This window comes from Neolamprologus brichardi, chromosome 14, assembly GCF_056152115.1.
Source record: "Neolamprologus brichardi isolate AB-2024 chromosome 14, ASM5615211v1, whole genome shotgun sequence".
NCBI lineage: Eukaryota > Metazoa > Chordata > Actinopteri > Cichliformes > Cichlidae > Neolamprologus > Neolamprologus brichardi.
This window is the reverse complement of record NC_142117.1, coordinates 22,262,593-22,285,845: the sequence shown is the minus strand read 5'-3', so window position 1 is coordinate 22,285,845 and position 23,253 is coordinate 22,262,593. Positions and strand designations below refer to the sequence as shown.

Genomic DNA, 23,253 nt, shown 5'->3' with positions numbered 1-23,253 from the left:
AGTGCATTTGAGAATCCAGACAGATGCCACCAAGAGATAAAGAAATAACTTAATTTAAAGCAGTGCATACTGCGCATTTAATTGTGTCTACTTTTGTTCCTTCTCCTTCCCGTCTCATTTTCTGCATCTGCTTTCTCTCTATCTGCTTTCACTTCATCCTCCTCTCATCGCTGACAGAGACGCGTTCCTAATGCGGTGACAATCGAGTCGACCTGTTAAATTAATTTGCCAGATAATGTGTCAATATTAAATATCAACTTTGACCTCTCCGAGCTGCAGAGTGCGCTCACCCAGCTAGAGTATTGATTTTTGTCTGCCTCTGAGCTTGCTAGGCCCGCACTCAAAGTCCATTATTTTGGATTTTCTCATGAAATACATATCTTTTCCCGCTGACATCTGACAAACAGCATATGGAAGTCATTTTATCTACCAATAATGTGTTTGTCAAAAAGTCTGAGCTCTTAATGGATTCCTGCAGCGCGCACGGACAGCCCAGCAACAGACGGGCCTGCCAAGGAGATGCTAGCAGATATGGAGTGTGTGTATGTGTGCGGATACATGTCAGTGTGGCTGTTTGTGTGGTGATTGTTTATATAGGGCATTCATGCTCAAAGGACAATAGAGAAGGGGTAATTAAAAAAAAAAGCGAATTAATGTGCTGAATTAATTGTCGGCCAGTCACAGGCATTAGTTTTCATGCGAGCGCGCGGATGCTCGTGCAGCGAGCTGTGGTGTGATAGTGGTGTGAAGGACAGGCCACAGTCTTGAAGAGGATATTGGGCCAGTGTTCAGACTTCATCTAGCAGCCCAGTCAAGGTAATGACTATTTTTGGAGCTGCTGTGCAGTGCGTCTACACTCGCATCTTCCCGCACAGGATGACAAGCTGATAGTCTGTCATATAGGAAGGCTTAATTCCACTTGTCACTCACTTGTCCAATTCTGCACTGCATTAAAATCAAAACCGAGTTTGTTTGAGTGCTATTATGAACTTTAATAGGGTGTGTGTGTGTGTGTGTGTGCGCGCGCGTGTTTGCCTGTGTGTGTGTGTGTGTGTGTGTGTTTGATAGCGTGTGATGCTTTGCTGTGAAAGCTGGAACAAATATTCATTTATTCATTAAACACCAGGGCCATGAATATCTGTTGTGACACCCTTTCTGTAGCTGCTAATGGATTGAATTAATTCCCGCTATTAGCTCCAAATGCACAAAGTGAGAGTGTGTGTGAGCGAGTGTGTAGTATGGACAGATTTATGCAAGCCACAAGTGTAAGTATGTAAGTTTGCGAACACCTATGCATGCCGAAGCACTTGTATCCCGTTCTCTGTGTGTGTGTGTGTGTGTGTGTGTTCACATTTGTGTACTTCTTTTCACGACACAGCCTACATCAGTGCTGCAGAGAAACATGGATGTCTGCTGGATTGACAGATAGAGAGATGGGAGAGTGCAGGAGAGGACGGATGGATGGGGGAGAGAGGGATGAATATTGACTGATCAGTAGAAAGATTGACAGGCAGAGAATAATAGCGGCATTCAGACTTTCTCTCTTTTTTTTTTCTTCTTCTTCTTCTTTTTTTTCCCGTCGCTAACTTTCCCGGCACACCTATTTTTGCCCTCCTACGCTACAAAGACTGTTCTCGAATTCTTGAAATGATTTTATTATGTGATATGCAGAATCCTGGTGTGTTTATATCCAAGAGTAATTTATTGAAACCCTTTGTGTCTCTTTGTTTGATTGGACAAGCCCGAGCAAAATACTTTCTGATGCATGAAAACTGTATGAAACCTAATCACATTTAGTCTCCATAATGAAATTCCATTGCAATGAGTTAGTGTTCATATTTTTGATTATTTTAGAATGCATTATCTGAGTGTAATTCACTGTCTGGCTATTATCCTGTTAGTATTTTTTTTTCTCCCCGCTGGCTTTTGTAGGAACTCTTTGCCCTTGGCTAAGCCAAGGCTCCTTTTTTCATGGAGGCCAGGATTAAAATAGGGGAATATCAGATATTTGATATTGTATGTGTCAAAGGGCATTATAAAGAGCTATAGCCTAATCCACATGAAATCTGGTGCCTTTCAGAACATGACAAGGATTGGCTGACACACACGTGTGTCTGTGTACATGTGTGTGCGTGCTTTTGTATATATCTTCTGTGTTACATGTGTTTCAGAGGGAACTTCTCTGGAGGAGCAAGTGCGAAGGATAAAGGACATTGAGGCCATCGAGAGTGATTCTTTTGTTCCTCAGGCTTTCAAATCATCCAGGGATGAAATAAAGGTGCGTTCTGTCTGTCTTTCTCTCCCTGCCCCTCACTGTCTCTAGCTTTTCACTCCATCTCTTATTGAATTTCCCTCTCTGCAATGCTGTGCCGTCTGTCCAGAGACAGCCCAGACCAAATCAAACATTCCCATTCAGCGCCGTTTGTTCCGACCTGAGACGGTTTCATCAGACGCTCCACTGTTCCGCCGCCTCCAAAGCGGCAGCACCCACACAAAAGCCACAGCAGGCAACAGCCATCCTCTGTCTCCCTCTCTCTGTTTCTTTCTCCCCCCTCTGGTTGTGCAGATGCAGACAAAACACAGAAGTCATTATTGAAATGTTCGTGTCTCCAAAGGAGCAGGAATTTGATTTGTTGGGGCTCATGGCTCTTTTGAAAAGATAGGCGACAACATGTGACAGCAAGCCTGCACAGACTTTTGTGACATAGCTTGGTGAGTCTGACAAAGGTCAAGACCCGTGTGGTTGCAATTTGAAATGGACTGAGCCAGCGTGCTCTGGCACCAGCGGGCTGCGCAGGTTGCACATGCAAAGTATGCTTTCTGTTTTGAGCGCCTTTCACATAAATTTACCAGGATCAATTTTAAAAGATGAACTACAATATTTTATTTTATTTAAATTGATAAAGAAAATGTTTCTTTAATGAGTTGCCTTTTTAAGAACACTCAGGTTTTAGTTGTATTTTAGTTCAAGTTTAAACCAGCTCTTCTTTTGGGGCAATTTTGAGTCAAGTATTACTGATAGATCTTAATAATTCATATTATTTATGTGTATTTTGGATATATATACATATATATATATATATATACTGTTCTTTAAAATACACAGATAATTGACCCATTTAAACTATGTTGTCCCAAAATCTCCAAATATGTTTGTCCATAATTGAAATGAATTTCGGCATATCTTCGCTCCCTCTTGTGAAGTGGATTTGGTATTTATAGTAGTGTATCTGTGAGTGGAGTTTATTAATGATATATAATTAACTGTTAATGAGGAGAACCCAGTGAAACCTTAAACATCTGGTCCCGTAGCTCATAAGAAATATTTCTCCCCTTTTAAGCAAGTTTCATTGAGTAAAAAATGTGAATTCAGCATATTGTTCCCGGGAAAATATAATGACTGCTTTTACTATCAGATATTTGGCACAGCATGGTGCTTATTAATCGGCATGTTTTAGATCTCGCTTGGATTTGTTTATCCTGCCAAATTATTGTGAAATGGATCTTTCCAGCTGAGTAATCCTTTGCTCTGAGACTGGTATTAGAAGTGTTTGAAACATGAATGGACTTTGCAACGCAAACATTTTCACATGTCATCTTAACAACAAGTCATTTTAAAATGTCACATTTTCCTTTTATTAGCTTTGACTGTACAGATGAATATCTAGTAGAGAGCCTCTGTCCTAATACGTGTACGTTACGTGTCTGTAACTGCAACAAAATGAACAACATGCGTGTGTTGTTGCTGTTTGACCGGCCAGGCTCACCTGTCACAAAGCTGTTTTAATATTTTTATATTTCCAGATTTTAAACTTCAGTAATCACCGGCGCAAAAAGAGCTTAATAGACCTATGTGGACTTGTCTTTCTGCTTATTTGATGCCTCACACAAGACACAAGCTGGCTGACATCCTCAGATGAATATATAAGATATCACACTGCCTTATTACATGCACAGATAAATGTATTGCATTCAGGATACAAGCTGATGCTTATCAGTACTCTGCTTTCCTCAGATATAGTGCATTAGGCCAGGGTTTCACTGCCATCTGCTGGAGAAGTGACATATTGCATTTAATGATTGTTTTCTATCACACAATTGTGCATATATAGTCTGTACATGTTCTGTATATTCAAATCTATACTATATAGTGTTTTTACATTGTTTGTAGGAATCCTGAAACTGCAGTTGTGAAAGTTTTTGTTTTAGTCCTCTGGACCTTTCTGGACCTTTTGTAATTCATTGAACTTTTTTTTTGTACACTCAGGCAAGTCTCTGTGCTCATTTTAAATTGTGTATGTGCGCTTTTGTGTATTCCTGTGAATACAGACTGAGCTCCCTGAGGTGAAGCAGGAGCCAGAGAGGGCATATTCGCAGGACGTCACACTTCCCACGTCAATAGTATACAGCGACACTGACACGCTTGCTCATCCAAGTGTAAGTTCTCACCAGGCAAACCCTTCTGCTGTTTTCCTCTGCTACAGTATGACCCACAAGCTGTCGTTCTTCTCCATAACAGCCAACTTTTTAACAGCCTCCGAGCCAGTGAGGAGTTTCTAATCCTGAGGCATCGCTGAAGTTGATCTTGTCATTTGTGTCGCTTGAATTTATCGATTTGTGGACAAACTTTGTAAAGTTTTTATGTTAAAAATGCTGCTGCTGTCATCAACACTAGATACACCACTCCTGCATATAGCAAGCAGGACACTGTGCTACAGCAGTTTAGTGCCGCCTTACATCACCTCCTCCTCCTCTTCTGCCGACCAACGATGAAAAACGAGAAGGAAAACTTTAAACTCCAATAACGCTCCCTGGGGCTTCCCAGTCATCTATCTCCACTGGGGAAACTAAGTTATGTTCTGATGTATGCAGATAACCCCCGTCACACACACACACACACCATCTTACATACACACACAGTGCCCCCCAGCCAAATCCGCACACATACACACCCTTAGACAGGCTGATGTATGGTAGCAATATGCCCCAGGCGGGCCCCAGCCCCTGCTCCAGCTCCAGCTCTACTTCCAATTAGAACAGATGAGTCCCATTAGCCCAGCTCAGATACTGTCATCCCACACACACAGCCTCATTAGCACCGTGACACCAGCGCAGGGCCGACAGACAAGAACTCACTGGTGCTGAATCTAACACGGAGCCAACATGCAGTGCAGCTGTAAGCAGCGTAGGTTAGGAATGAAGGATTGGCATGCCCGGGGTTTGCGCTGCAATCTGCATAATAATGGACACATATCACCACATAGATGTACAGTATGTACACATAGTCAGCATGTCAACATTATCTCTCACCCTCACACAAATACATGCAGTGAATATAGAAATGATCTTCCAATTTTCCCCCTGTGTCTCAGCGCCTTGCTTCACAGCCTCGCAGTCATTATGTTACTTTGTAATAAACAGATGCCTTCATTCATCAGGCACTTGCAGCAGCAGTTTTTATACCCCACTTGCAATCAATATCATTACTGCTGGTGAAGTACTGAGGTGAATGCAAGTCGCATGCGTTGGTCTTTTCTATCACCAGGCTTTTACATCCACCTAGGCCTATGGGACAAGAAGAGAGTTACATGGTTTTTTTTAAGGTTTTTCTTATGTGCATTTAGGGCTGAGTAGATAGAAAAGATAAGATGTGTAAGGTGCCCAAGACTTCACTTGTATTTCAGCATCATTAATCTGTCCTCATGGGTCTTAGCGAGCAGCACAGACTACTCCATGCCGTGCTCTCTTACTTACAGGGAAACTGATTTATTTCTGATTTATTTTCATTCAGGATGTAGGGTCACCTGGAGCTGGTGACTATGTTATGATTGATCAATGGATTCTGGATTCTGTGGTGGCCAATCCATGTGTGAAAATTATTTCATACATGTCTTTCACTAAATTCAGGTTTTCAGCTGATCTCATTTTATTTGGATGCGCGATGCTGCTCTATCCAGATCTAACCAACTGGAACAACCCCGATCATAACACTGCCCCCTACAGGCATGTACAGTAGCCATGAGGCATGATATTTCTCTCCTTACCCCATGCACCCACCAATCTGGAAGTAGGAACATCTGGACTCATCCAACCATGTGACCTTTTTCTTTGCTGCAGAATCCAATCTTATGCTTCATACCAAATCAAAGTCTTAGCCTCACTGATAAGCGTGGGTTTTTTTTAATACCACACAGCTGTTTAGTGAGTTTTCTTCACATGGCGTCTGTGGAAAAGTGCTTACTTTCACCATTAAACATAGCTTTCTCAGATCATTAGATTTTTTTAATAACTACATTTATTCTTTGAACAAGATAGTGAACAAGGTCATAACACAATTTTAGTAGTTTGGCATGTATCAAGAGATTTTTCAGTGTATGCTAGTGTCTTCCAACATGGTTGTTTAAGAGTGTTTAAAGTTCCTTCCTGCTTTCTTAGCTAAATCCAGGTGGAAGCTTTTTTGGCTAGATGTTGCATGTTGCAGTTGGCATAAAATATAACCTTTTTTTTTTTTTTAAATTAAGCATATTTAGCTACATAGCAATGTGTTGTTTTTTTTGTAGGACTCTACATATTAGATATTAAATATTAGACTAGATACATAGACATATTTTCTGCCAGAAAAAAGCCGAATCAGGCCCAATCTCCTCTGTGCTTTAATCTGGATCTCAGCACAGCTAGGAGCATTTGCTCCGCAGACATCAGTGATCTTTAAGGAATGAGGCAACTTAAAAGATCGGAGATGTACTAGGACTCTAATCCATGCAGTGGCTTAAGACAACTAATAAAATCTTCAAATTGATTTGAAAACTGACTGGCAGTCAGTGTAGGGATGCTAGTATAGGAGATTTGTAGTCAGTTAATTACCGTGCTGCAGTGTTTTGGACCAGCTGTACTTGGCTAACCAACGGCAAACTGACACCTGAATAAAGAAGAGTACAATAACCAAGTCGAGACAAAATAAAGGCATGGGTAGTTCTCTCAAACAGCTTCACTTTTTCAATGTAGTCTTAGATAAAACAAGCTATTTTTAATAACAGCATGTCAGGGTCAGTTCAAATAAATCCACTGCCACATATTTCGTGCACTGGATTATGGGATCATTGAGGGGGATTGCTTCCATATCACTTTTCTTTTTTTAAAGATGCTGCTTTAATATAGGTTTAACTCTTAAATATCTGTGTATTTGATGGATTGTTCAAATCAATTTTTTAAAGAAAAGATTGTGTGGTTGTTATTTCTCAGGTGTGAGAATTTTCATTACAGAAATCAAAATCAAACTGATTTGTGCTGTTTCTGTTTGGTCATAGTTATTGAGGATTTCAATTTCTTATTATCAGATAAAATAATTTTTTTTATTCTACTGTGATTTCTTCTCAATCATAGTGACTTGGTACACTCTAACAAAATCAAAGAAAACGATTGTATGGTTTCATAGCAGTCCATAGTACAGATGTGCCTTTTGTCTTTGTGTTTACTAACATATCCTCTCGTTGTTGGTCTGCAGTTGTTTTTGGACAAGGAGAAGGCTGAGGAGCTGTGGCTGCTAAGGCTGATCTCGCTGCGACAGGAGAGGCTGATGGGAAGCCCCGTGCCCTGAGCAGCATCAGTGACCCGAGAGGTCTTTCCTGTTCCCAGGACAGTTTCAGTCTGCGTTTGAACCTCATTCATGTAGTCATGTTTGGTGTTATTTTCTTTTAGCACCTGTCATATTTTCTCATGTTTCAGGACATCACAATATGTTTTTATCCCCCTTCCTCTAATTTCTCTTAGTAATTATACAGACTAGTGAGACTTTGTACAAATAAACATTTTTTGGTTTCAATGTGTGCTGTTTGTGTGTGTTTTTGTTAAGATCAGCGTTTTTCTTTTGTTTTTACACATTTCATATTTAATGAAGGGAAATCTTGCTGTCAGTTAAGGTCCAAGCTCTAACTACCTTGATTGAGTCCCAGGCTCTGGAGAGAACTTTTTGCAATATCTCCAACACCACCGGCCGAAATGCAGCACCACACATTGACAGCACCACACAATGACAGCACCACCATGTTTTGCAGATGGCTGTAGGTACTTACTGTCTTTGCTGAGTCATTTATGTGTACCACTGGACCCAACACTGGTTCATCCCTTGAGTTAGGTACCTGACTGAAAGTAAGTGGAAAAAGCAACTAACACCCAAAGGAAAACTTTGAGAGAGCATCTGAAAGCACAGAGAACTACTGATCAAGACCACTTAAAAAAAATCCAAGGAAGCCTGGAGCCTTGGAAGTAAAATAAAAAGAAGTGAGGGGTGAGCTACACAGTGCTCTGTGTGTTTGTGCGAATGAAAGCTGTCTTGTGCTTTTGTGTGAATGAAGTAGAATTGGACGTGACATGAAAGAAACAACACAAACTTGTGACATTTTGCATTTTATTTGTAAGGCTCCAAATTACACCATGGAGGGTTGCATAAGAATGAAACAGATGACTTCTCATCTGCCTAGGGCCTAAATATATATATAGATAACACACACACACATATATATATATATCAGATGTGTGCTTCTTAGTTATTTATGTTTGTGTTTGTTTTTAGTGCTGTATCCATGTTTCAGCAAGATTGGATCCAAGTCAGGGCTGAGTCTACACTCAGGTCTATTTGTGGAACTGCCAGATGGTAATCTATATTGCTTCTAGGATCCACTGTGTCACTCAAGTACTCTCCAAATAGTGAGTGTTGCGATGAAATAATAAATAAGAATGTGTGATTATCTAAGCGACAAAATTAAGCTTGCCTGTGTGGGCGCTTGCATGGGGTTAAGTACAACTTTTACTTGTGTGCATGGCCTCCTGGCATGTTCTGGGATAGGGTTACTGTTTAAACAGAGCCACTCTTACAAATGTCTTCCAAGAATCACTCCAGCAGATGCTCCATAGAGTTCCCTCATGACACCTATATGTCTACTTTTTTTGTTATTTAGTGGCATAGCTTACTGTATGAATGTAACAGCTCCTTGTGTGAATAAGTCTGATAAAGACACTTCAACTTTTTGCAGCAACGTACATTGGGATAAGAAACTTCAGTTTTCCAAGAAATTTCGAGAGTTGCGTTGCCATAGCAACCAGCCACAACAGACAGCGCGCGGACCCCCATGATGAACCCGCCAATTCGAGGGACGGATTCGTACCACGTGGTCTGCCGTCAGCGCGACTTTGTTTTTAACATCAGGTTGCCTGTCATCGCCTCTATAGTAACGATACCGAGGCTGAGCGGCGGGCTCCGGACACCTGTGGCGGATTTTTTCTAGAAAAACTTTACCGCTTCGAAAACACCTGAAAATGTTCAACAGCAGTCTCAGGGAGTTTGATGAAGATCCGTTCGTCTCGTGAGTAACTGAACCAGTGTGTTAAATGTTTCTGAAGAGCTGTCACTGTTCAAATCTGTTGGGTTTTCAGTTTGGAAGTCTTGCTAAGTCTTCATTCGTGTATGTATTTGTCAATTTATCACGCGGATGAAGAGCAGTGGGCATATTGTTTTTATTAAAATCTGTCATTGGCACATTAGACCTAACTAAATTGACTGTGTTATCTGTTGTTCGGTTAATTAGATGTGCAATATACAAGACAATAAAAGCCTGATAGTTTTCCTTGACTTAGTCGTGTTACTGCCATTTTGCACCGAGCACAGTAACTGTGATATGATACAGTTTTTAATAAGTTTAAGTTGTTATAGTTGGTTTTAATGTAAACCCCTTTACTTGTTAAAAATAAATACAAGGGCGTTACTTTGTGTCCATATTTGTTTTTGATGCAGCTTTCTATCATTATAAGGAAGAGCCAGTGCAGTTTGCAGAAAGTGTAGTATAGTGTCTACACTGGCACTGTGCTATCACTTAGTTAGGGCAGCCACACTTGACCCGACTTCTAAGGCAAGTGTTAAAGGTGGCTAAAATTATATTAGGAGTCCTTCATATTTCAGTGTGTTGTCTTCAGTAAAGACTTTGTCTATAATGTGTTTCAAGCTCATGTAACTAAAAGATGTAAGTCATTCTGACATGTAAACATAAATCTTTTTTTATTTCTGTTTTTTCTTTTCCTTATATATTATTATTGAGATGCACTTTGTCTCTACTACTTCTTCCTTTCCCACAGGGATCCTTTCCGTGCACATAGGGAGCATATGCGGCAGATGATGCGTAGCTTCTCCGAGCCTTTCGGTGGGGCCCTTATGCCAAGTCTAATGGATGGGAGAAACCGTGGCCACGAGATGATAGAACATCCTAGTTCATCCCATCCACTGAGAAACGAACACAGGGTGAGAAAGTGTTTCGTCAACTTGTAAACTCAGCTAACATGTAATAGACACCACCAGTTTCGCTCTACAAGGGAAATGAATGAAGCCTCTGCTTAAGTGTAACACTTATGATCTGTGAGTTTATAACCACAGATGGCTGGTATTTTGAGTTTACTAAGGCTATACTGGAAGCCTGCCACTGGCACCTCTCACTGAGGTATGGGACCATGTGAGTCTTTGGTTTTGTGAAAGGGCAACCCCCTTGGCCTCTCTGGACAGTTATATCTAGCCCTGAAGAGCCCTATTTATAGTGCATTGTTCCACTGACACACTGCTTTCTTGCAAAAACATGCACAGTCTTAAAGCTTGAAAACTCCAAGGCATATGACCCCAAAGAATCCTGCTTTTCTCTGCTGAAGATAAGTGTTTATTTAGATATTACTTTAGCTGGTCTGTCATCATTAAATGCAATGCTATCCCAATAATCGTTTATTTCATGCAGTTTGTCTTATACCCTGAGCTTAAGGCCATGGCCTTGCAACATATTTCCTCAAGATATGATGGTTAGACAGTATTCATTGACCAGATGTCCGGAACTTTTTGATGTTAACTGTCCTTGATGTAATGAAATAATGAGTAGATAGGCCAGGGGTTAGTTTAGACCTGCTACTGCACCCGTTAACCTTTTCCAAATTGCCCCTCCACTGCCTGCTTTTAGTCAAACTTAGTTCCCGTCACCTGCTTTAATCCCACTACCTCATGAGAGCCTGTATTTATATCCTTGATAATGACTTACATCAGAAGCCTGCCCTCAATCGCCAGCTGTCTGCTTTCTCTTTATTAGCACCATACCTTTAACTAGCTAATGCCAGCTGAGAGGGAAGCTCTGACTACTTGTCTAATGAGAGTAGGAGAGGAAGTCTGCAACAACTATCTGCACGCACAGCCTATAGACCACCTTGAGCTTAAAATACTGAAAAGACAGAACCACCAGGTGATCTAGGTTTCCTTCAAGCAGTGGAGGCACTGCAGGGGGTCATGGACACAAGGCAAATCCTAGAAAGTAGGACTGACAGATTGCTCTGCACTGCTTCACCCCCTTGTTTAAAGCTTCAGCCTGCAGAATAAATAGGAGAGAGGTAAGGTGAGCGGAGGTGTGGTTCTCTACAGAGTGTCTGCTTCACCAGATCTGAGTCAATCTTAGTTAGGTTGGTCAGGGGCCTTGTTAGAGCTGTGCAGTTCAGGGAAAAAACACCCACTCATAACTTACAAATCCCAGGAACACAAACATGGCCCTTCAAGCTTCTTGAATTTAGGTCTGTGGGAGAATATAAGTATAGCATCCAGAAACAAATCTTTTAAAAACCTTTTTCTTTTTTTTATGTCCCAGTGACTACTGGAGTTAACTTTAACTTTGGATAATGCCTCCTAATAATCGACCACAAGATGACAGCCAAGTGGTAAGACTGGCTTATAGTTTCTAGAAGATTTCTTCTTTGGTCAAGTAATTGCATCTCGCTGTGCCCTACCTCACACGCTGGTTTTGAGCCCATCATGCACCATGTCATGTTTCTCCCAGCATTTGCTTGGAATCCTACCATCATCCAGATATGTGCAGTGTATGCTGCATGTGGATACAACACATCACGGAGACCCAGAAAAGTTAGAAGGAAATACCACAAACTGACAGACTAAAGAAGCGTCTTTCAGCTTGTACTCTGCTGAGATGTCAAATCTGACAGTGTTCCAAACACAGGGTTTTGAAAACCCTAACTGGTCCAGGAGCTCATCAGCCTGGGGCACTGAATAAACATCGAACGGTGGATCTTCATTCAGCCTGTTATAGTCTACACATAACAGAACAGACACTTCCTCCTTCAAGTCAAGGACAAGAAAGGGGCTACACTGAAAGCTGTTGTGCTGCTCTGTTGTTTCCTTTAACAGCAAATCTGGTTTACAGAAACCTGTTGTGTTAGCGTTCTCTTACACTGTTTTGTTAAAACAACAATCAGAAGACCTACTGTGTGGTAAGACATATGAAATTAAGTCTCTGCTTTGCCTCATTCATCTGAAGATAAGGAGAAATGCCGCCCAAGAGTGGTCTGAAGCTGTGCAGCTGTGTTATTGTCTTTGCAGTGGCTTGTATGTACAGATGTCACGGACACTCGGCTTATTCATTGTTGCTCTTTTCATCCATCTGTTTGGCAGAATGTGCCTTGGCAATGGTGCCGCAATTAGCGGCTGCACGACAGACAGCTCACTCGCTCCCTCTAACTGTTCTCCAATATCACAGGCACAAATGTGCACGCAAAAATACATCAATAAAACATCTTCACAAGCATAATTACGCGCAGTCGCAGCTTACAGAGTGACATGGATGCAATGGCACACACACACTGACAGCATAAATGCTGGAAGGCTTGTACTTCTTGTATTCGCTTACCAAGCATTAGATTCTCAGCAGGACAGTAAGTCCTGCCTTACCTTCCATGGCTGCTTTGAGTACTCACATTTCTCTGTCGCTTGCCAATATCAACCACCGGGTTTATATTACATTTCAAACCATGTCTTCATAAAGGCATTTGTTTACAAAAGTATCACTGACAATCAAGCCTCACTGTAATTCTACAGTTGGTTCTGTTTAGTTAGGGTTACAAAGAGATTTGGTAACTACCAGTGAAAGAGCTGGTGTGAGCTCTTTTTTTTGTTGCTGATTAATATTCTGTTTACACTGAATAAAAAATCTATAAAAATGTAGAAAGTTGACTTTATTCGCCTATTAATGTTAGTCACCTGACTCAGTGCCTCTTTACCTTCTCTGTAGTCCTTTAGCTCTGAGAGAACAAATTTAACAGAAAACTTTCTGGTGATTTATCACTTCTTTGGTTCCTGCAGCCTGCCTCGGGATGCAAAGTTGTAGGTTTAATATCAAACTGACAGACAGAAAAGATCAATTTTCAGCTATCCACCAGCCAAAAATAATGTGTAACATGTAGACCACATTATTTTTCACCCTCAGTCTCTCCTCTGCTCAACCCTGGTCTAAATATAATGCTGGCAGATATGTAACTGGCATTTATTAGTTCACAGATGCCAATGTGGGATAAAAATGGCTGTGGGGGCCTCATAGATACGGGTCAGGAGCATTTTACATCAGCTTGACCTTTGAAAAGAGCTGAGAGAGCAGCCTTGGACTCTGGGACCGCTGTGAGATTCCTGTCCTCAGTGGTCCACCCTGCCCACTGAAGCCTTCCTAGAATGAAGCTCAGTTTCAGTGTTCAAGCCACACTAATCTCTGGCAATGCGACCCAATTACACTTGGAACAAAAGTCACTCAACACCCCACTGATCACGCACAATACCACTGTGCATCACACTCACTGAAAATCCATTGGCACACATCACGATGGCAGTTGAGATGTTTATCCAGGGTCAAAGGGTCACAAACACCTGTGATTTTGGCCGAGGGAACACAGACTCTGAATGAAGCCTGCAGGCTGGCCCCTCCTGGTTTCTCACTCCTTACACTTCCAGAAGATTCAAGGCCTTGAACGCCTGTGCTTTGAGCTATGTGGGGAGCTGTGTGTGACCGTGTCAAGGGCTTACATACTGATGTACGAAAATCTAACAGCTACTGGCAATAACCACAGCAAACGCATAGAAAGTCTACAGTTTTTGTATGTAGCAACATATCACAGAGCTAGAACATGTATGTACAGTTGTTGTCCAAAGTTTACACACACTCATCATGGGCATCAATGTCATGCTAATTTGAGGCTTTTAATGATTTGTTTGAACTGTTTTTTTTCCCAGGGTAAAATGATTGTACAGCATACAGATTTTCTCTAACCCACATTAAGTCAAAAGGAAGCATATAAATACATACACCAACGTAAATCATTTAATGAGTAGTGCTAAAGGTTCTACAATGTCTTTCAACTTGATGAGGGCAAGTACATGTGAACTTATGATCACAAGTGTATAATGCAGACATTTTTACTAGTACTGTTCCAAATTATTCAAATATTGTGTGTGAAGTTGTGTTGCTAAACTGGTGTTGTTTGACTCCTCAGGATATGAGCCGGTCGTTGTTGCCGTTTGGTGGGGTTGACAGTACGGTCAGTAGAGTTCTCTATTGTTCATTAAAACTCATGTGACTTTCTCTTATATAGGCTATGTGTGTGCTCCTAAATCTGTAACTAGTTCTGTCCACTACTGTTTGTCCAGGAACCCGCACTCATCGACCATTTCTTCTGATCCATTTATATGCCACTACTCCATGCTATTAACTTCTGCCAACTCTCTGCAAAAATGTCTTGTCTGTGTCTCTCTATGCTCTCCTTTTTTCTCTTCTGTTTTCCCTTACCCTGTAACCAGTTGTAATGGATGGTTCCTCACAGTCCCCTAAACCCTGAGTATTTCCTCATAACATATTGTTTGGGGTTTTTCCCTAATGTTGTAGGTTGGTTACGTTAAAATATTAAGCAAGAAGTAAAACTGAATTGAACTCCAAATGTATACTATCACATTACTCTTTCAAGGCTTTAACACTTTAAAGTCAAAGTTAATCATGAAATGGTGTTTGGGAGATGATTAGTAACATAAATATTATTGTGGTGCTAGATTACACCCAAACACATACATTACTTGTAACAATACTCAGAATACATGAAGGCAGAGTCTATTTTTAAACTTGACTGTTATTATTTTCCCATTGTGTCTGCGCAGGACTTGATGAGAAACCCTTTCGGTGTGTTTGACAACATGATGGCCAGCATGAGAAGTAGGATGGAGGGAATGCACAGAAACCTTGTGAGTTTACGTTCAGCCTCTTCCTTCTTGGCTTTCTCAGACTCACCTGCCCTCAGTCTGAAACAGTCGCCTCCCTGAGCCTGTTTTTCTTCGCAGTTTCTTCCTGTTAAAAGGAGTTTTTCCTTCCCACTGTCTTCCCACAAGTGGTTGCTAATAGTGGGTTGTCCGATTGTTGGTGTTTTCTCTCTATTAACTTACAATATAAAGTGCCTTGAGGCAACTATTGTTGTGATTTGGAACGATTTAACTAAAACTGAATTGATATTGAAAATTATGTTATACAAAAGGCGATTGCTTGACAGTATTTGTTTCTGTGTGTTTCAGGAGTCCGCAGATTCAACCACCCACTCATTTCGCTCCTCATCAGTAATGACATATTCAAAGGTTGGAAATGAGCCTCCCAAGGTCTACCAAGCAACCTCGTCAACACGCTGTGCCCCAGGAGGGGTAAGTAACCCTGTGGATGTATTACTATACTATATTATATCAAAACTAAATGCATGTTTCCACTCCAACATGAAAAACGTCTACACTTTGACTGTCATATACTCTCAATATGAGCTTGTTTTATTGGTATTATTGCAGCTTTCCTTGTAACTCCTATCTCACATGACTTTAATGATATGTGCTTATTTTCAACACGCCCCAGATCAAGGAGACCCGGCAAGCAATCAGAGACTCTGAGAGTGGTCTCGAGAAGATGGAAATCGGACACCACATCCAGGACAGGGGGCATGTTGTTGAGAAGAAATACAACAAGAAAACAGGAGAGAAGGAGTTCAACCAGGACTTTCAAAATATGGATGAATGTATGTTCTAACTTTACTATTTCTGTATGTAAAGGCTGCAAAAATGTATTCTCCCTCAATTTTTTTAAGCGTGCCACCATAGTTTTATGGTGTGTTTGGATAAGTTGGTAACACTTTATAATACGACCCACGACTAAGGGCGTAATTCCCCTGTAATTTAATGGAATTTCCGTGTATTTTATTTGAAATTACAATGTCATTTTACTTATACAAAAAGTTAAAAGTAGGTACACTACAGTAAGGCGGCAACAAGTCAGATTTTTTCAAGAAACAAAGAAAAAACTATGCACTAAGTAAATGTAAGTAATTTTGCTTAATGCATAAGTATTTTTAAGTGACAACGTCAGTTATTTTACAGGAAATGAGACATAAAATATACTTCAAGTAATTTTAGTACAGTGTAAGCAATTTTGTATGTAATTTTATCATAATTTTTTGGAACAACAAACAACGTTACAAATTTGTAATAGAGTGGATTCATCTTGGCCCCTTACATCTTTTATGACATTACTTATACGTTACTTAAAATTACTTACAATGTAATTATTTCTTTGTTTTCTTTAAAAAAAAATCTGACTTGTTGTTATTCGTGGCTCAAGAGTTGGGAGTTCGCCTTGTAATCAGAAGGCTGCCGGTTCGAGCTCCGACAGTCTCGATCGTTGTGTCCTTGGGCAAGACACTTCAGCCGTTGCCTACTGGTGGTGGTCAGAGGGCCCGGTGGCGCCAGTATCCGGCAGCCTCGCCTCTGTCAGTGCGCCTCAGGGTGGCTGTGGCTACAATGTAGCTTGCCATCACCAGTGTGTGAATGTGTGTGTGAATGGGTGGATGACTGGATATGTAAAGCGCTCTGGGGTCCTTAGGGACTAGTAAAGCGCTATACAAATACAGGCCATTTACCATTTATTGTGTATCTACCTTGAAGTATCTGTAGGTAAATAAAATACATTGTAATTCCATATAGCATACACTGAAATTCCATTTAATTACAGGGTATTTAATTATGTCCTTAGTTTTTTGTTTTTTTCTCATTTTTTAATTTTTTTTTATTTTAATAAATAACATGCCAGCTGAGTCGTGTAAAGTCTTAAAGGGCAGGTGTGTAGGAATGATTATGTATCAGCTAAACTGGAATGCAGTGTTCATAATGCTACGTAATAACAGAAGAGCTCTTTGTGTTTACTTGGTAGATGTACAGATAAATCAAACACTTTTTGTAGGGACTTTTACATTTTAATGTTGACACAAAATCTGACCTATACCATAGACCCATCCTTCAGTCCATCCATCAATTTTCTTCTGGTATTCCAGTTCAAGGTCAGAGTTTTTCCCGAGCTGTCATAGGGTGAGAGGCAGTGTACATCCTGCGCACATCACCCTATAGTCTCATCTAAATGATTAAAAACAGCGAAGGAGGTACACTTGATTGGTCTCAGCCTGTAGCTTTACTAGATGTGACTGAATTCTACACAGCAGTTGTTTAAAGTGATCAGAACGTTTCGGGTGAAGAAATGTAAAAGGCTTTTACAACGCCAAATTTGAGGGCACAGAAGTCCAGGAGATGACCAGCTTGTCTTTACATTTTTAATTCAATCTGTCCTTAGTAGCGGGCGGTATTATAAAGCGTTACCAACAAGTTCCATGAAAACTTTATGTTTAAAAAAAATTCAGATAAAATTGTTATACTATGAAATGCCATTGTTTAGGTCTTTCTAGGCCCTGAGTCTGCCTAACACAATAATAATTGCTCACCCTCAGCTGAAGCACAGTCTTTTGATGATGAGTGGCAGCAGGAAGTGTCCAAGTTTCAGCAAACTGGGCCCATGTCTCGCTTGAACGAACCACAACCCCGTGTTGTTCACCAGGCAGCCCTCACCGGTCCTGAGCAGGCCCACAGGTTGGATTATTATTGGGTTATTATGTAGTGCTGCAGACAGTTGAGAAACTCCAGATCAGCATCAAATGACAAACATATGGAAGATACGTATTTAATTTTTGTCTTTGTTTTGGTGTTTCCTGCAGAGACCAACCAAGGAGCAAGGCTAAAGGAAAACAGAAAAAGTGAGAGCTCAGGGACGACGAAGCAGTGTGCAATAAAGTTGTTTGTTTTTAAACAGCATACAGTACAAACTGGTGCCCTTCTTACCCATAAACACAGTCAGACCACTGACCTGGATTTTAAAAGGTCAAGCTGTGTCTGGTTTTTCAATATTTTGGCTCAGTTACTTACGTTTCACACTACTGCTGCACATTTTCTGAAACATGCTGCACAACTATGAGAATGCTAAACATTTTTCAGCACTTAGTTTGAATCTGTGCACTATTTGCTACACATAAATGGTAAGGCGTTTGGCGCTACACGAGACAAAAGAATTATTAAAAACTAGAAAATGTTTATATCTCTGGGGCATTAATGATATAGAAATGTAATGCATTGAAATTGCAAAAGCAGTTATAGTGCACTTTGAATATGCTTGGTTTCATTATATTTTTTTTCCTTGAAGATGTAGTGATGTCATCATATTGGGGTAAAACATTCAATACGCAGTTGATTTCATCAGTTTCTCGTATTGTCTTTTTTAATATTGTCATGCAGCCAGACCGGAGAGAACATAGTGAATTACTGAGCTGTGTGGAATGCGCTAATGCACTTAGGTCATACCTGTTTTGTCTGAGATTATGTTGTCTTGTACCTGATGCGACAGATATGTACTTTATCTGCTGTAATCTATGTAAAAAGAACTATTTCCCTTCTCTTTTTATATTGTTAATTTGGTGTTGTCTCGCTTTTCATCTGATGAACTCCGTTCTGCATTGCACAAACTGTCGACGTGTGAATTTTTCTCAGTGATTTGTGTATTTTTACGAGCTTTAACAGTGAAGAAAATGTATCAACTGAAAATAAAAGTGATAAGACTAATCTGTTGGGGTTTTTTTAACTATATACAAAGATTATCCTGAATATTTGGAAGTCAGTCTGAATACTGAATAACATAGCATAAGCCAGTGTCGTAATGAAGCCCTTGTCTCTAGGAGGGACCGGGGGTGGTATTTTTGGATCTAAGCACTTGTCAGTAGCTCAGATTGGTCTGAGATGTTACACAGCTGCAAGCGTGCCTCTCACATGCTTCTATATCAGACTGCATACATCCCAGAGCTTCAGATACAATTGGAAGAAGCTGCAGAAACCTGACCTGTTAACAAAGTCCTCATTCACCCTCTGAATACACAGTGCAAGGGCCAAAAGAGCATGATGGTATGTAAATATATAGTGCTGTGCAAAAGTCTTGAGACGCCTTTCATTTCATTATATTTTGCTTCTAATGACTCAGACCTTTACTCTGTACATTGGCTGCTTTTTCAGTAATTTTCAGTCCAGTCCTTATGCCTGAACCATTTTTTAGAAGTGCTTTTTTTGTTAAGCCACTTAACACTGACTTATTCAAGCATAAAGGCCCCATATTCAAGGGATGAACCATGCTTGAGCCTTCACAGACAAATGAGCAAAACAATTTTAAATATTATTTTTAGACACTTTGTCATTAGCAGCCTGTCATAAAAACACATAATTTATTCACATTTCTTTAGCTGAATTTATGAAAAATACCAACAATAACATATGTTGACATTAAATACTATTTTTTTTTTACCAACAAAGTGATTCCTAAAACTATATTAGCAGAAAACTTGCATATTTCTGCATTGCGTCCAGTTTGTCCTTCAAAAAATTAGGAAACTGGATAAGTGAGAGACAAAAGAAGAAGTGACGAGCTTAAAAAAACTAATTGCAGCAGAGGAACGGTATCTGAAAGTCACATCCTTAAGAAACATGAAAAAATTCAGCAAATGTTTGGTACAAATCATTGTGACTATGAACAGGGGAGGGGTACATCAGTGAGTGCCCTCGCCATCTGTAAAACATGGTTAGTCTGAGGTGTGTTGTGGTTTGGGGCTATAGTTCAGCAGTGGTGAGAATACTGCAAAAATTAATGGACTTCTGAGCACAGGAAAATGCCATTAGATTTTGATCCACCATGTGGAAAACATCTGATGGGCAACATCTTCATTTTCAGCATGACAATGATCCCAAATAGTTAACTGCATGGACTCATTCATTTATAGTTACTCATTCACACAAAAACGTCTTTCTACACGTGCTTTGTAACCAACATTCACACACATTCAGAGAGCAACTTGGGGTTCAGCATCTTGCCCAAGGGTACTTTGGCACACAGACCAGAGAAGCTAAGGAACAAACCACACACCTTCCAATTAGTAGATGATTTGTGCTATAACCACACCAGTGTGGGAATCATCTTGACAGGGAACTGAGAAAAGGAGCAGAGCTTTAAATGTCTTCCAAGAAGCCTGGAGAACTATTCCTATTTAAAGAAAGAAATAAACTATTTAAAAAAAAAGCTACCATTCTGTCCTTAGAGGACAGACCTCAGCTTTTACTCGCTGAATGTGAGCATCTTTAGGATGGTCATTTTATCCCAGTGGCTCTTTATCTTTATTTCCTTATCAAAGCACTTTACTGAAGACCAAGTTAAAATACGCTGTAATCCATTTGCTGTTTTTAGAATCTTTTTCTACAGTCATTATGGCACCTGCATGCACAGCTGATCTGTTCATTACATAAATACATAAGATGCTAATAAATGACAACCGCCCCCCTTCCCCAATTGTGCAACTTGAATAAACAGAAAACAAAAGTAGAAAGATTTTATTAGCGAATACAAATGTGTTATAAAAGACTTCACCTGCGCCTCTGCCGCCACCTGCTGGTCATCTTCCAACATAACGTCTGTCAGAATTATTTACAAAGTGGTGGCAAAAACACAACTTCACGCTCCACCAAATATACATGACCTTTTGACCTGCTGACATAAATCATCATCATGGCCAATGTAGCATGAAAGTGAGAAGTAAATATTTTACAATTCTGTCACCTTTTACAAAACACCTGGTGCATAAAGAGCTGTAACCATCAGTCCAAATCTACATGATTCCTTGAGGCTGTCCCTTTCCTGCAATCTTCTTCGAACACTCCAGCAAAGCGTTGTGGATATCTTTGGCACAGGAGATCTGAGATTTGATCATGCCGAGGTACTGGGCATATGACATGGACTCTGTCTGGACGGTGTCTGGCTTGGTGGCCGTTGGGACCAGGTTGGGTGAGTGTTTGGCACTGTCGATGCTCTGTGAGAGGCATTCATATGCTAGTCGCTGCATAGAGAAGAAAAAAATTCAGTTTGTGGAGGAAATCTTAAGTGTAGATACAGTGCAGTGGTCCCTCGTTTATCGCGGAAGTTACATTCTAAAAAGTCTTTTAGATTTGACTGATAGCTCTTCTTTAATTTTAATGCTTTTTTTAATAGTCAGTCTTGAGTTAAGTTCTTTTTCATCTGTTTAAGTCATTAAAACATATCACAATGAGATTGGTTTACACCCAATTTAAATATTTGTAATGTTTTGTAAGAAAAAAGGTTTACAGTCATATTTAGTTTTTAGGGGTACAGTTATTATCTCCTACAGAAATGGCAAAACACTCACAAAAATCAACACATAAATGTGTCTGGATGTCTGTTTTACTCCATGATGGATTATTTGTTTGTTTGAATCTTACCAAACACAGCTCAAGTTGATCGCAAAGGGCATAAAATTCCTCCAGGCTTTTGTCAAAGCGCTGAAGTGTCACTGAAGTGTCGCTGGTTTTGCTAAAACAAAAGGGAAAAAAAAAGACACACATAGAAATAAATCAGAAGGCTGCTTGACACAGACATACAGATCAGAGGTTGCCACAAACGACGCTACTTACATGCCGTTGTCAATCGTCGTGTTATATGCCAAATTCAGGGAGGCGATTCTCATTACATTCTGCATTGGAACGAAGTAAAGCAAATTTTATTCACATTCTACACCTTCACAGTATGTTTCAGATTAATATTGAGCCAGGTGAAGAATTCCTTCCTAAGTGTCTACAACAGATTTTGGATAATAGTGAATTAGTGACTATCGATTCTTATTAATGTTTCAAAGAACAGGAAGATAGTATATTTTTGGTTTTACATGACAGTCAAAACGATTTAAATATATTTTATTCAAAGGAAAATGTCAAGATAATTCCAGAACTGATTGGCTGTTTAACTACACATTTACACAGGACTTTACAGGACCCGGCCAAATATGTTGGGAGGCAGGCAGTTCCCATGGAAGTGTGAAAGTCCCCTTTGACCTCCGTCACCACTGTCCAATAAAAATAATAAAAATACACATCAAGAGGCGTGGGATGTACAGTTTCACGGTTTCAATATTCACTACAATCACAGTTTAATTGAAGTAGAACCACACTGGTGGATCTAAAATCCACCTCAATAGATCGGGATTAACGTCATTGTACAAAAATTTGAAGCGCCTGTGCAACAGTATCGACTTATAAAATATATATTTTATGTATACTGGGTAACTTTCGGGAAAGTTATCGCATTTCAGGCTAAAATAATTAAATTTGTTTTGTTTTTGTTTTTTACTGCTGTTAAATGTGAAAACGAACAGTATGTGAGGGTTGTAGATTTCACTGTCTGGGATGGGAAATCGTTAGCAAGTTAAGCTATTCAATCTTCAGCCAGCTACATGCGCAGCACTTACCTGTAAGCTCTCCTTTAGCTGCGGTATAAGCATCTTAAATCTCTGAACTGGGTCAAAGTCTTGCTGTTGACTCAGTTGCTGTTGTTGTTGCTGTTGTTGTTGTTGCTGCTGCTGTTGTTGTTGCTGCATTGAAGCAGACTGTTGTTGTTGTAATCCGGGCTGAGACATCGACCCTCCTGGTTGCGGCTGCTGAGACGCCATCTTGTTCTGCTGTGACTAGAATATCCGGGAAAATATCCGGTTCTATAGTTTTCAAAATAAAAGTAATTCTTAAGAGGGCCACTGAAAGAAGAGGGCAGGGACGGGTATAAAATAAATTAAAAAAAAACAGCAAAACACTCCTCAAAATGTTCTATATTAAACCTTATATTATACATTTTAATTGGATTAAGCAACAAACAAATACTGATTTTAGCACAGAGTCAACACATTATAAACTTCCAGACTTTGAAGAGACCTTGTAATGAAATGGGTCCGTTCAGAAGAAAATAACAGACTCATTTAGGTTAGGTGATAGCTTTTGTGTGTCAATTTGCCACTTTAATGTAAAAAGGTTGTTGTTTTTTACACTACCCATGCCCTGTCCCTTAGTTTTTTCCTATCTTCTGTGGCCCTAACACGCTGTTGTACAGTTTTGATTATTTTGAACTACATGTACAACCTTATTCATTCCCAGAGATACTGTTTTTATTAATTGTACTAATACTTTAGTTT

The 23,253-nt window shown here is 40.0% G+C and overlaps 3 protein-coding genes across 4 annotated transcripts in view; 2 read left to right on the top strand and 1 right to left on the bottom strand.

Moving 5' to 3' along the window:
* Positions 1–7,824, top strand: part of rsrc1 (arginine/serine-rich coiled-coil 1) — a 119,336-nt gene extending 111,512 nt beyond the window's left edge. Inside the window, exons 8-10 of the mRNA XM_006795428.3 lie at positions 2,172–2,278; positions 4,330–4,437; positions 7,505–7,824. Of these exons, the coding sequence (XP_006795491.2) occupies positions 2,172–2,278; positions 4,330–4,437; positions 7,505–7,597 (308 nt within the window). The 3' untranslated portion in view covers positions 7,598–7,824. The remainder of the gene's footprint in view (positions 1–2,171; positions 2,279–4,329; positions 4,438–7,504) is intronic.
* Positions 7,825–9,127: 1,303 nt separating this feature from the next.
* Positions 9,128–18,808, top strand: mlf1 (myeloid leukemia factor 1). Of its 2 annotated transcripts, XM_006795429.3 has the most exons (8): positions 9,129–9,362; positions 10,129–10,291; positions 14,344–14,388; positions 14,999–15,082; positions 15,407–15,529; positions 15,732–15,891; positions 17,647–17,785; positions 17,911–18,808. In XM_006795429.3, exons 1-8 carry the CDS (start codon positions 9,316–9,318, stop codon positions 17,951–17,953), a joined length of 804 nt encoding a protein of 267 aa, XP_006795492.1. In that variant the 5' UTR covers positions 9,129–9,315; the 3' UTR covers positions 17,954–18,808. The 2 variants fall into 2 exon arrangements, with proteins under 2 accessions (XP_006795493.1, XP_006795492.1); XM_006795430.3 differs by lacking the exon at positions 14,344–14,388 and having other exon boundaries at positions 9,128–9,362.
* Positions 18,809–20,599: 1,791 nt separating this feature from the next.
* med29 (mediator complex subunit 29) lies at positions 20,600–22,817 on the bottom strand. The gene is made up of 4 exons (XM_006795432.3): positions 22,540–22,817; positions 21,710–21,768; positions 21,518–21,608; positions 20,600–21,117 (listed from the first exon to the last, which is right to left on the bottom strand). The coding sequence occupies exons 1-4, from the start codon at positions 22,738–22,740 to the stop codon at positions 20,890–20,892; spliced, it is 579 nt and encodes a 192-aa protein (XP_006795495.1). The 5' UTR covers positions 22,741–22,817; the 3' UTR covers positions 20,600–20,889.
* Positions 22,818–23,253: the final 436 nt, after the last annotated feature.